This window comes from Rhea americana, unplaced genomic scaffold, assembly GCF_003343005.1.
Source record: "Rhea americana isolate MKP2758 unplaced genomic scaffold, rheAme1 scaffold_135, whole genome shotgun sequence".
NCBI classification, from domain to species: Eukaryota; Metazoa; Chordata; class Aves; order Rheiformes; family Rheidae; genus Rhea; species Rhea americana.
In genome coordinates this window covers 687,818-700,784 of record NW_028185428.1, presented here as the reverse complement: position 1 = coordinate 700,784, position 12,967 = coordinate 687,818, and the positions used below count along the sequence as shown (strand labels likewise).

Below are 12,967 nucleotides of genomic sequence, written 5' to 3'. Positions count from 1 at the left end.
CCAGGCTGGTTGTCCTTGCTCCTTTCCCCATCATYCCAGATAAGCCAGACTGGATTCTTGCTCCCTTGCTCTGCCTGGGGCAAAGTCTGGCTTGCAGAGGACGACCAGATGAACCTGTTCCCCAGCCCTGCATTCCAGCAGGGTGGTCCTGGCCGCAGCTGCTGGCTAGACAGCATCCCCRCAGGCAGCATCCCTCATGATGCCTGGGGAGGTGGCACAGGGCTCAGCAACCTTCTTGCTGAGCCCTTGCATGCCACATGTCACTGCTACTTCTTGCCTTTTGGCTGGCATCAGAGACAGTTGCCTGTGGAGTCTTGCAAGGCCACTTACGTGCCAAGAACAGGGTTGTCCCGCTGGATCTGGATCTGGCCCCAGAAGAGGCCAGGACCTTGCTGGTTGTGCAAAGCTAGACRGCAAGGCAGCCTGCAAGAGCTGCAATATAAACTATTTCCTCACTGTRTACAGAGTTGCACCTGCTTGCAGGTCCCTCCCCACCATGCCTCAGCCAGACTGTCTCAAGCAATGGCTGGGGCCACCTGGGCTCTCAGCTGCTCCCCACTTTCCTGTTCCCACAGCACAGAAGAACATCAGAAACTTCTATCTCACCCCCTGGTTCCAGCATCGGCTCCCCGAACCGAGTCATCTGYGTAAGTACAGCTCTGCTCCTCTTAATGTGGGGCGGGATGAAATACAGGTTTGGGATAGGCTCAGAGAAGGGAGCAACAATACCATTCTGCAGTGTGAGGTRTTCCCAGAGGACAAGCCCAGCTTTTGGGGGCAGAGTGGACAAGCCGTGCTGCCCTTGCCCCAGTGATGCATCCTGCCAGCACTGTCATTAGAATGGACCAGGAGTCCTTGAAGGGATGTTGTCCCACTGTCCCAAAATCCCAGCTCCTCTGCCCCTTCCCACTGCTGCCTCTCAGAGGATCTCTCCGTACCTCTTCCCTCTGCTGTGGTGACGGTCGGGCTCTGTTTGCTCTGCTTTCAGCTCCGTACTGTGCGCTCCTTTCTTCTCGCCTTCTCTTCCTTTCYGTCTCTCTGTCTCTGTCTCTCCCTCTCCCTAGGCTAAAGTGGATAATGAGATCCTTAATTACAAAGACCTGGCAGCTCTTCCCAAGATTAAAGCCATCTATGAAGTGCAGCGTCCTGACCTCATTTCGTATGAGCCCTATCACAGATACACATYGGACGAAACGCTGGAGAGATATAGCTATGGGGAGGTACTGAGTCTCAATATGCTCAATGCAGAGCTGCAGAAGCCCCAGGGACAGGGTGGGGAACAGGGCCCYGATTCGGGGTGGTAGGGCAAGCTGTATGAAGCTGTGCTTCCACTTGAGTGGAAACACTGCAGCAAGGCAGGATGGAGGGTGAGACCTCTCTTGGGGCACTCTGCATCAGCTGGAATAAGGCCTAGGTTAAGAAGGAAACCCTGGTGCTGCTGCTGTAGAGTAAGTGACAAACCAGCAACCTCATCTGTTGGTCCATGGCTCTGCCCAACTTGTGCCATGAACACAACAGCCAGAGACAGGCGGCTCTGCTCAGGGACAAGAAGTCACCCTCAGGACTCGTGTGGCAAGAGAGGCTTTCCCATTGCAGCCTAGACCACGGCAGAAGCACACACCCCTCCAGGATGGAGGAGCCGTATCGCCAGCAGGGTGCCTTTGTGCGAGCCCAAAGGCTCAGCTCAAAACCTGGCTCCAAGAAGTTCAGCATCCTGTGACCTGCATGCAAGGTGCCTACTGCTCCATAGCTGGAGGGAGAAGAGGGGCTAGCCCAGGCTGCCCGGCCCCATCATGGATSCCCATGCCGGGTGCTGGCCCTGGAGCTAGGGAAATGGACTCAGTCAGTGCCTTATTGCAAAGCATTTTATGAGATGATGCCAAAGCAGCACTAAGCATGAGGCTTCTCTGCTCCACTTCCCAGGGCAGGTGGGGGYTGTTGGGTGATTTCACCAAGGCAATGAGAACAGGGGGTCTGCACAGCTCTCAGAGATCAGGGGCCCTAAGGGCAGGATTTTGGCCCATTGAGGTGGTCCTGGAGAAGGCTTTTGTAATGGCCAGCAGCAACATCCCTTACTGCTGCAGTACCAAGGCTTGTCAGAAGCCCTGCTTCCTGTCACATACCTAATGACAGTGCCACCGAGGCTGGAGGGCATGGGCACAGCTTGTGGAGGAGCACCTGCAAGGAGGCACAGGCTAGGGAGGGCCCACTGCTGCCTCTTCTGGCGTTGGACTCTACTGTGCCGCTGCTAAAAGGGTTGATGTGTTTAACGGTTGGTGATGCCCTGCGTGGTGGGGAGAGAAGAGAGCTCCCTCCAGCTTCCTGGGCCTCGATGGAGGTTAAGGGCATATGCAGGCAGGTGGGATCCAGAGCTGGGAGTGCCGATGGCTGGCGGGGGGCTGTGGTTGCCTTTGCTGGGCATTTCTCTTAGAGCAGAGCCTGCTGAGCAGCGGAGCCTGGCTGAGCCCCAGCCCAAACCCTGAGCAGTGGAGGTGGGGACAAGCTATTATTTATCACCCACTGCTGGAGCCTGCTGTCCTACCAGCCACCCTCGGTGCCTGACAGCTGTAATGAGGCTGTATTTTTCACTAAGTAATGAGGCTGTAATGTGGGGAAAATGAGCTGCTCCGTGACCCTGGCCTGTCACCGCTCCTGTTAATCACATGCCGTCTCTCTCTCTCTCCCCTCTGCCTCCTGCTGCCTGCAGTCCCTGGGAGCCCTGTCCCCTTACTCTCAGGTAACAGCCCTCAGTGCTCCCGGTGGGGTTGGCTGCAGCTGACAGCAAGGAGGGTAATTCAGCCGCACTGCTGCATCCCTCTTGCTGTAAGCAGGGCGTCTCATGCCCCAGGACCAGTGTGTCATGCAGAGGCAGGGGCTCTGCTGGTCACTGGTTAGGTGGTAGAGACAGGGGAGCCCTCGTCCAAGAGGGCTGCTCCCATCTGTGGGGAAGAGCAGCACTGCTCCGTGGCAGAGCAGCCCTGTGGGTGGTTTCTGTGCCATAGAGGGGGATGCTTGTAATTGGGAACAAGCTCAGTGGGGAAAGGGTGGTCTCCAGGCAATAAAGGAGGGAAATAGTCTAGCCAGACATGCATCGCCTGGCCACAGGCTCTGGGCTTGCTGAGTGTACTAGTGGGKGAGCGCTGCCCAGGAGGAAGAGGTGGCAGGTGGAAAGAGCAGCATGGATTTCTCCTGCAGCCCATCAAGGATAGATATGTGCATGCTGCCCAGCATGTCACACCTGAGACCTTGCACCCTCRGGGCTGCTAGGAACGCTGGGCTCCTCAGCCGTGGGACACTCCTTTGAAGGAGAGGGCCTGCAAGGCGCTAGTCTTGCCATTGCTGGCACCTCCCAGCCTCCATCCAACACCCCCTCTCTCCTGTCAGCCTGGCACTTGCTCTAACCCCAACCTTCTATTCCACACCTTGTCCTGCCCCTAGGACATCTACGAAAGCATTGACATCCGGCAGAGGCGAGCCTCCAGCCCTGGCTACATCGACTCTCCCACCTACAGTCGCCAGGGCATGTCACCCACCATCCCAAGATCCCCACACCATTTCTACCGCTCAGGTAAGGATATTGGCTGCACCCTCAGGCTGAGCCAAGCTCAGATGCCCAGTGGTGGTGGGCTCAGCCAGCTATCCCCCACTTCTCCCAGGGGAGTACCGTAGTCTGTGCCCTGGTTAAGCCAGCTGAGCCAAGGACGCAGGCTGCCTACTGGGTTCCTCGAGACCAGCAGAATCAGGAGCTCTGGGCAGTGGCTGACAGCAGGGTATATCCTCCAGTTCTGCTGATCTAACCTTGCAAGCAGTGAGGAGAGGCGAAGGAGGCCTTGTCCTGTCCCAGACCTGAGCTAGGGCTTGTGGACAATGGGACAGGGAGGGAGGTGACTCTAAAGATCCAGCAAAGTCTGGAGGACAGAAGGCCCCTCAACTGGGTTGGTAACTCTGGGAGGATGGATGCACAGGAGTGCTTGTGCCCAGCCAGTGCTGCAAGGGGTCTTTATGCACATGCACGTGAGCATACCCCCGGAGCACATGCGGGGMGGAAGCAGAGTGTGTCTGTTCCACGTGTCCTGACATCCAGAGCTGGGGAGGAACAGACAAGAATATCTGAGGTCAGTAAGTCTGGAGGTCCTGCTTCCCTGGAGACATTCCTGTGTTGCTCAGCGAAGGGCCCTTCGCTTTGCCTCCAATTGCAGTGTGTTTGGCCTTCCCCTCATGAATGGTGGGGGAATCCACTGCCTTATAACAGCATCCACCCGCAGGGCTTCCTCTGCATCCCATCTTCATTTAGAGAATGCAGCAAATCTCCCCTAATTCCATCACACCGTGTCCTGGACCATGGCCTGACACATATCTCCATCTCGCCCACCACTTGGGTAGTTCCCTGCTCTTCTAACACTGCTGCATTTAACACCTGTTTTCTTCTGCCTCTTGTTCTCTCTCTCGGTCACTTATGGCTGCTTCTGCTCGGCACCACGTAGGCACAGAAAGTGGGCGCAGCTCCCCCTACTATAGCCAGTTAGATGTGAGGTCATCTACTCCAACCTCATACCAAGCGCCCAAGCATTTCCACATTCCAGGTAGGCTCTGGAGCACCACGGCCCTGTGGGGAAGCACCGTGTCTGTCGCATGCCTGCATGTGCTGTTCCCCGTGTGTCGCATGCGTAGCTCCACCGCCTGCCTAGAGCCAGCTGGCAGCAGGATCTACCCCCTGGTAGAGGCCATCCATAAACAGGACCTGCAGCTTGAACTCTCCTCCCTCCCCATCACCACCCAGAGGTCCCAGAGCCTTCCAGAGTCTGCTTGATCCTTGCAATGTCCCTCTTCCTCCCCTCCCTGACCTTCCTCCACTCCCACACAGACAAGTCCCCTGCGGAGAGCCTGCCCCCTCTCCGCCTCTCCCCCAGGATCACGAGGTGAAGTTTGTCTGCCAGCAGCCTTTCCACACCCATCCTTTACAGATGATTATTTTATACTCCCCCTAGGGCCCGCCGCTCCCTCCCCCCAGAGTCTTCTGGGCTTGCCAGATGGCTGCTCCCCTTCTGCAGGGATTGCAGGGGGCCACCAGGTAAGGGCCACCACCCTCTCCCAGCCACACAGAGTCCACGGGGACAGGGGATGGAGTGGGTAAAGGGCGGAGAGGCGGGAGGGAAGCAGGTGCAGCCACCCCTCAGTGTGCACGGGGGGGGCAGAGGAGGGACCCTCCATGTCCTGTGGCAGCCCAAGGCACGTGCTAGCCCCGAGCCACACACGCTGGTCCCTGCTCTGCTATAGGCACTTTCCACTGCCCCTTCCCTCCTCCAAGGCACTCTGCTGCACCAAAGTTGGGTGGGACCCCCCCGTATAGCCGATACCCTGGGATAGCATCATGACTACCAGCCAGGAGGACAACCTGAGGTTCCCCATTTCAGTCCCCCGCTCCCACCCGTCCCCGTCAGGGCTTGGCCCCACTGCCCAGCCTGGCCTGCCCTCCTGCTGACAGTCGATCGTTTATGGATGGCCCCCTCGCTGCTCCGTCAGCTCAGCTGCTTGGCATCTGCGTGGGGGCAGTAGCCTCACTGCAAGGCTCCAGGTTGCTTTCTCCTCCCAGCTCGCTCTTTTCTCTCTCTACTGCAGAAAGAGGCTTTGGCTAATTTTATTTTGCCCTCAGGTAGATCGTGGATGGTTCTTCTAGGCTCTGACACCCCCCAAGAAACTATGCCAGAAAGAGCTGTGGTGCCTGCCCAGGGCAGAGCCAGTGGTTTATAGCTGCACCCTCTCCCTCTCCTCCCTGGCCCCTTGGTCCGAGAGGAGAGCCATGAGCAGGGCCAGGAGGAGAAGTGTCTGCCACCCTGAGGTGCATGCTGACACTCGGGCGCTCGCTGCATGTCCTCTGTGCGCACGCCGCTGCCCCGCAGGGTTTCCTTGCCTCCCCCCCCAGCGCTGAGGCTCTGAGCCCCGAGGGGCCACGTTCCTCACTGCCATCTTCTGAGCCAGCCTGGCCCTGGCCCAGCTCTGCGCTCGGTGTAGGACACCTGGACCTGGAGGCAGTCGAGTGTGGTGGAAACGTGATGTGGGCAGAGCATCTCCTGCAGGACCTCTGTCCTGTCTGCGCTCAGCAAACTCATACTGACCTCACCTTCCTTCCTTCTTTCCTTCTTTCTTCCCTTTCTTTCTTTCTTTCTTTCTTCCACCAGCTGCCGGGGAGAGTAACATCTACCGGAAACCCCCCATCTATAAACGACACGGTATAGTCTGCCTTCTTCTCACAGATTTCTAGTTTGTTGGGAAAGCTGGGCAGAGCACTGGTYGTGAGCCTAGAGAAACAGCGTGGGTTTTGATCTGCCCGAGCYGAAGTGGGGCCGGCAGGGGTGTGAGGGTGTGAGATCGGACCGTGCAGGGGGGCGGGGGTGGCATTGCTTGGGGAGGCAGGAGTCAGCAGGACGTGGTGGCGGATGTGAGCAGGGAGAAGGCTGAGAGCCTGGGTTTGGGGGCGTGTGTGGGGGGGGTGCTCCTACCTCTCCTCTAGGCAGTGAAGCACAAGCTTAAGCCCTCTCCCCCCCCCCAAAAAAAGAAATGGCAACTTTTAAAATTCATCCCTGGTGTGAGGAACGGCTGAAAGAGGTGACAGCAAGGGATGCTCTTGCCCAGGGTTATCAGAAGAGGGATGTGGAGGGCTGCAGCCAGGGAGCAGAGAGGGGAAGCACGGGGGACAGGGCTAGGAGAGCCGCGGGAGGGCACGAGGCCACTGAGGTTGATGGGAGTAGGGATGAGGGTGGCCACTGCTTGGTGAGGCCAGGAGTCAGAGCAGCCTCAGGAATGGGGTGAAGAAAGTAAAYTGCAGTTTCACATGGAACCATAGGAAAAAATCACCTCCACTCCTGGACAGATGTTCCAGACTGAAATAGGCCCTGAAGGGGGGAGGTTGAGGGGTGGGGAGGGCGCAGGCACAGGGCTGTTTGGTGTTGGCCTGGGCCTTTCTCAGCGGGCTGGCTTGTACTCTCCCTGGCTTGTGTTCGTGCAGGGGGGGAGAGGAGCTTCCCCCACGAAGCAATAACTCTGTCTCCTTTCTCTCTCTCTCTGTGGGCCCTCCTTTCCCACCTGCCCACCTCCCCTAATGTCCCGCCGGCTGGCTGCACCCACTGCTGTAAGTAGCTGCCARTTCCCCTGTGCTGACCTTGCGCTGGGAGCGAGGGCCTGAGGTGTCGGAGTGGCTCTCTGCCTGCACCTCCCTGCCCCTGCCAAATGCCCAACTCCTGCCACCCCCGGGATGCCCCTGCCTGGCAGCGGGGTGCAGGGCAGCCACCGAGGGCAGCTGCCGCAGGGACAGGGCAGGGTACTGCACCGTCCCGAGGAGCAGGAATCACTGCTGGGTTTCCTGCRCGTGCCACGGAGGTTTGGCAGAGGATGCGGAGGATCCTGGCCTGCGGCCGTGCACAGCTCTGGATTTGCCCTGGGAGAGCCAAGCCCCYGTCTGAGATGGAGCTGCTGGGGCTGGCACCTTCGTTCCCTCCTGCTACATAGCCYGCCTCAGCCTTCGCCTGGCAACAACCTGTTGAGATCCCCTTCTCCACAGGGAATGTGCCTTCCTCCTTCCCTTCCCTCTGGAGTCCCACTCGGATGCCTGTGCAGTTATTGCCRTCTCTTGGTGACAGGCCATCCCTAGGGGCACAGGTCACAGGCATAGGGACACTAAGGGCACTGGTGCCTGGGGTAGGGGCAAGAGCTATGTAGGACACAGAGCTTGACTTGGTGCTGTGGGCCTTGGGCTATGAGCCATTTGGGTCTCTTTCCAGCCACACCGGCAAGAGACCTATGTTTGTGACTGTCCCCACCAGCTACTTCTGCCTCCTTATCTCCAAGAGCTGCCCAGCAGTTTGAAAATAGATTATTTCCAGCTCTGCTCCATGCTGTCCCAGACAAATTTCTGCCAGGTGGTGGGGAGAGGGGAGGGAAGAGGATTAACCTTTATCGCACGGTGGATCTTTGCTAGTCCTGCCAGAGGGATAAGGTGTCCTTGTTACAGCTCTCCGCACTCCTTTTGCAGACAACCTCCCTGCAGCCACAAAAAGCAAAACCAGCGAAGACATCACACAGTCATCCAAGTACAGCCCTGCCTACTCCCCGGACCCGTACTACCACTCGGAGTCAGAGTACTGGTCCTTCCAAGGGTCCCCCAAAGGTAATGGCCCAGCCGCAGCAGTGGTGAACTTGGGAAACCAATTCCTGCCCCCACAGCAGCCACGTCTGGGGAGAAACTTCCCTGAGACCTTCATGCTGTTCCTGGACCCMAGAGTGGGCTTAAGAAGGAGGAGTTGCAGAGATCCTGCCAGAGTCACCCTAAAATCCTAGCAACCCTTGGGAACTTGCTGTCCTTGTCCAACTGGGGACTGTCTGCTCCCCGCTTGCCACCACCTTTGCCTCCATCTGAGCACGCTGTGTGTCTCTTTGCAGCGCCCCGGGCCCGGAGGTTCTCATCAGGAGGCGAGGAGGACGGATATGAGCGGGGGATGCACAAGGTGAGTGACGCTCTCCTCATGGACACCTCGAAGGCCCCGTGCTGAGCCACCACCACCATCCTGGCTCTGGGCAAGGGGAAGYAGATGGGATTTGATGAGCCTGTGCTGGGAAGTGCTGTGCCCTCCTGTGACACATGGGCTGGCAGGGAGGGGACAGTGCCATTAAARGAGATGGTCAAAGCAGCTTTTTCTTGGTGCTCAGATCCAGAGTGGCATCGGCAGGCTGATCCTGAGAGAGGAGATGAAGGCTCRGTCCAACTCTTACACGGACCCCTGGACGCCTCCTCGCAGCTCAGCCAGCAGCAGGGAAGCCCTTCACACGGCTGGCTACGATGGCTCCCTGAAYGGCTGTAAGGATGACAGCAGCCCCTGACTTCTGTGCTGTAGCACCCATCCACCTYGCCTTAGCAGGGACCGAGCCTCTGTGGGAATTGGAGGGGAAAGATACAGGACTGGAAGGGGTGGGTGGGAGAGGTGGGCTGGACTCCAGGCTTGGCCTCAAGCAGCTCTTTTCCTCCCTGGAGGGCTCTGTCCTTACCCCAGGGAGCCCGGCACCCCAGACCTACTGGCTGGCCCCAGCCCCTTTCCTCATTTGCAATGCTGTCACCACGCAGCACCGCAGGCGTGCAGCTCCGCTCTCATTGGGACTGCAGGGGGTGCCTGGAGAAGCTGAGAGCATGGCAGCAAGCACAGCTGCCTGTGCCCCCTCTGTGCTCTCCTTCCTCATGGTGCATGTGCCTTCACTGAGCTGGGGCTATTCAAGGATGCCTGGGCAGATGCTCTGCTGTGTCACCAGGGCTGAGCTCCCAAATCTCCTAAGAAGCATCTGCAGGGGTCTTGGGCTGATGGGGAGCTCTGCGCAGTGCAGGGCACTTCTCCCCCTCTGATCCATTGCTCTGCTCTCCTTGCAGCTCCCCGRACACACTACCTGGCTGACAGTGGTGAGTCCGTGATCCCTCATGGCCCTTCTGCATCTGGTCCCATGTGGCAGCAGGKACCAGAGTTTGACATCACAGATGTTGGAGAAGATTCTGGAACCAGCAGGGAAGAAGTGGAGAGAGAAAGACCTCCTTGAAAGGGAGGGATCAGTATAGCACTGGGAGCAGAGCCAGGAGAGGACAGAGTCTGAGAAACCAAGAGAGGAGGAGATTGAGAARGGCCTGGTTACCTGTTAGGTGAAGGGTAAGAAGGGAGGGCTGCCATGGAAGAGGGATTTTGGAGAAAGAAATTTCAGCTTGGGGAGGAGGGGAAGAGAGTGGAAATCTAGGCTAGAAATAAGATGGAGATGAGACAGAGCAGGTGAGTTCAGAAATGGGTAGGGATAGGGCAATAGCTGGAAAGGCAAACAGATTGTGAGTAGGTCATTTAGGGGCAAAAGACCATGTATTTGCCACGTGGGGAAGGACCTGAGCAAGGATGTGAGGAGAGCTGTTAAGAGAGGGGATGTGTGAGCACAGGGGGAGGGTCAGCTGGGTGGGTGCTGTCCTGTGGTGTGGGGCCAGGCCCTGCATAAATGTTTTCATTTATGCACGTTGATGATTTCTTTTCAGATCCCCTCATTTCTAAGTCAGCCTCCCTCCCTGCCTACAGGAGGAACGGGCTGCACAGGGTAAGCTCCTCCTGCCTGTGCCCTGCTGCTGCCGTGAAGCGGTGCTTTGGTCTGCTTCCACCAGACATTCCTGCACACRTCATCCCTCCAGTTGTCCTTCTCCCTAGGGCTCCTCAAAGCTCCCTGTGTTCCCCCCAGCACCTTTCAGGATCAGGGTATCCTGCTCCTCATCTTCTCTGCACCCCTACTTTCACTCCTGTTTTGTGCCAACCCAAAATAATCCCTACTGGGAACCAGGCAATACGCAAGAGACGGGTGCCTGCCTTGAATGGCAGATCTTTTCCCCTGCCCTGCAGGTCACATTTCAGAGGGACACTGATGTTGTTTTCCAACAGGGGGGCTTTGCTTTATACCCTGGGGCAGTGACTGCTGGGGAGGTCAGGAGACCCTGTCTTGCCTCTGTGTGACCTGGGCTTATCACTTCCCCTCCTCGTGCCTTTTTTCTTATTGCTAAGTTTGGGGAGAAGGTCTTGCTTTGGGGTGGTGGATGCCTTTCCGCTTCAGGGACACTGAGGGATGCCCAGGTGCAGGCACTGCAGATGTACTGAGTGTCTGGAGGGGACCTCCTCTTACTCACTCCCTTCTTCCACGTATCTGCCTTGCAGCCTCCCAGCGCTGAGCTTTTCCACTACGACAGCACGAATGCCGTCAACTGGGGAATGCGAGGTAAGCTAGCAGAGGGCTGGGGAGTTGCCAGGGCAGGGGAGGTTCTGCAGAGGGACAGAGCCCTCCTGCCCAGGACTCGGGAGTATGGGCTTTGGGGGAGTCTCCCACAGCGGGAAAATCGCTGCCAGCCCCCTCAAAAGGCAGAAGGGAGATGGCCTTGCTGCTCTGTAGCAGCCTAGTTTCCTAGGAGTGTAATTGAAACCATTTCTGAGGTCTGATCCATTTCTACAGAAAGGGCACAGTGGTGGTGGGTCCTCCCAAGACTCACCCCAGCAGATCCAGGCCCCAGCCAACCCTGGCTGAGTCCCGCAGTGTCTCTGGGGGCTTCATTTCCCCCCTCATTCCCCACCTGTCTGCCCAGCCACTGCCAGTGGAGCCAGGCACAGTTCCTRGGTGTGAGTGAGTTGCGTGAAGTTTTCTACTCAGGCTCTGCTCCAGTGACGGGTTAAGCCAGGCCTATTTTGGTCCTGTTCAAGCAAGCCCTCCCAACACTCTGCACTGCACAGGCCTCCCCAGAGCCAGTACCAAGGAGGGTGCCAAGGTCCACTACCCTGTTGCTCTCTCAGGCCATCTTGCTCCGTGATCGAAGGGGATGGCGCCTCAGCAGGGCATGAAGCCAGATACCCTGAGGTCACCTACCCTGCAGCATGCAGCTCCAGAAAACGGGGTCAGGCTAGAGGAACAAGCCAGTGTCTCTGAAGCTCTAGGGAAGGGATCCTGGCAAAGGAAGCACCAGAGTGGCTCATSTCTCTCTCTCTTGTCTTTTCTCTCTCCCTACAGAGTACAAGGTAAGAGGCCACTGCTGGTAGAGTCCCTGCTCCAAGGAGCAGTTACCATCTGAAGATACCCAAGTGCCACCCAGAAGATGGCCCAGAGAAGCTCCCCTGTGTCTCCAGATTCTGTTGTGAGGGAAGCTTCATTCTCCTCCATTTTTCCAAGCCCCCCACCAGACAGCCCCATCCTGGGACCATGAGACTTGGACCAGAGTCCTTCCCCTCCTGCCAGGGTCCCAAACTCTTTGCAGAGCAGAACTGTCACCCTGGTGAAGAAGCAGAGAGGGGTGGCTGAGCTGGCTGTTCCCTGCTCAGCTCTAACTCATGCATATCTCTGGATCATTCCTGACTTTACAGAGTAAGCAGAAGACCTTCAGGCTGCCATTCAAGAACCACCAAGGTGGTTCAAAAGAGGCGGTGGATTATAGCCACCCTACAAGCTAATCCCCATCTGAGCCATGCACTGTTCAAGCCCTGGTAGGCAGCTGTGCCAGCAAASCGCTACGAAATGCTCTGGGAGTAGCCTTTGCCCTGGTGGCCCCGTAGCCTCAGAACTTCCTGGAGCACCTTGCTGATGTGCTTTTCTAGCTCCAGAGCTAGCCTGTGGTCTTTGTTTCTCCATGTAGATATACCCCTACGAGCTGCTCCTGGTGAAGACAAGGGGGAGGAACCAGCTGCCCAAAGATGTGGACAGAACTCGGTTAGAGGTGAGGGGAGCCTTTTCCACTAGGGAGAATATTGCCTACCTGTGGCTCACCCCAGCAAGCCCCATGGATCTGCAAGGCACTTACTCATGCTGCTTGTCCTCGTGGGAGGAGCATCCTCAGCAGCTCCCTAGGAGCACACTTGTGCCAGCGCACTGGTGCTGTGGCCCTGTGGCTCTGCATGTGGGGCAGAGCCACTGCTACCAGTGCCTGCAGCGCGAGTGCATTCACCTGGAGTAAGAGAGAGCCAGGAAGCTCCTGTTCTCTGTCRTTAGCACTGCTTAGGGCTGCAGTACCCCCATGCAGCCCTGCCAGCACCCAGCCAGGATGGCACGCCACCAGCTCCCTCGTACACCCTCCCACCTCGCTGTAGCTGCAGGGCTCAGCTCCCGGCCCACGCCTCCTGAGGTCCCAGCACCCAGCCCTCGCTCCCGAAGTCCCTGACCCCCTCCTTCCCCCCCCCCCCCCAAAAAAAAAAAAAAAAAAAAAAAACTCTAGCCTCATAAGCACCTATCTCCAGCCAACCAGCTCCTCTCTCCCCAGCGCCACCTCTCCCAGGAGGAGTTCTACCAGATCTTCGGCATGACCATGGCCGAGTTCGACCGCCTGGCCCTGTGGAAGAGGAATGAGCTGAAGAAGCAGGCCCGGCTGTTTTAAATGCAGTGCACTATAAATATATACATACCTATAAATATATACATAGAAAGATCTCTA

The 12,967-nt window shown here is 57.6% G+C and overlaps 1 protein-coding gene across 12 annotated transcripts in view; it reads left to right on the top strand.

The window, feature by feature from the left end:
- Nucleotides 1-12,967, top strand: part of ABLIM3 (actin binding LIM protein family member 3) — a 63,879-nt gene extending 50,912 nt beyond the window's left edge. For 3 of the 12 annotated variants that reach the window (XR_014894943.1, XR_014894942.1, XR_014894941.1), the window contains exons 9-22: nt 576-647; nt 1,065-1,220; nt 2,708-2,737; nt 3,439-3,568; nt 4,485-4,583; nt 6,180-6,230; nt 8,030-8,164; nt 8,437-8,501; nt 8,704-8,851; nt 9,413-9,442; nt 10,052-10,110; nt 10,716-10,776; nt 11,557-12,256; nt 12,797-12,967. Coding sequence is in view for 3 of the 12 variants with exons in the window: in XM_085298062.1 (XP_085154188.1) it covers nt 576-647; nt 1,065-1,220; nt 2,708-2,737; nt 3,439-3,568; nt 4,485-4,583; nt 6,180-6,230; nt 8,030-8,164; nt 8,437-8,501; nt 8,704-8,851; nt 9,413-9,442; nt 10,052-10,110; nt 10,716-10,776; nt 11,557-11,564; nt 12,176-12,256; nt 12,797-12,910 (1,239 nt within the window). In the remaining 9 variants the exon portion in view is untranslated. Of the gene's footprint in view, nt 1-575; nt 648-1,064; nt 1,221-2,707; nt 2,738-3,438; nt 3,569-4,484; nt 4,584-4,988; nt 5,072-6,179; nt 6,231-8,029; nt 8,165-8,436; nt 8,502-8,703; nt 8,852-9,412; nt 9,443-10,051; nt 10,111-10,715; nt 10,777-11,556; nt 12,257-12,796 lie in introns of those variants that run through there. The other 9 variants (XM_085298062.1, XR_014894944.1, XR_014894948.1 and 6 more) reach the window with 9 other exon arrangements.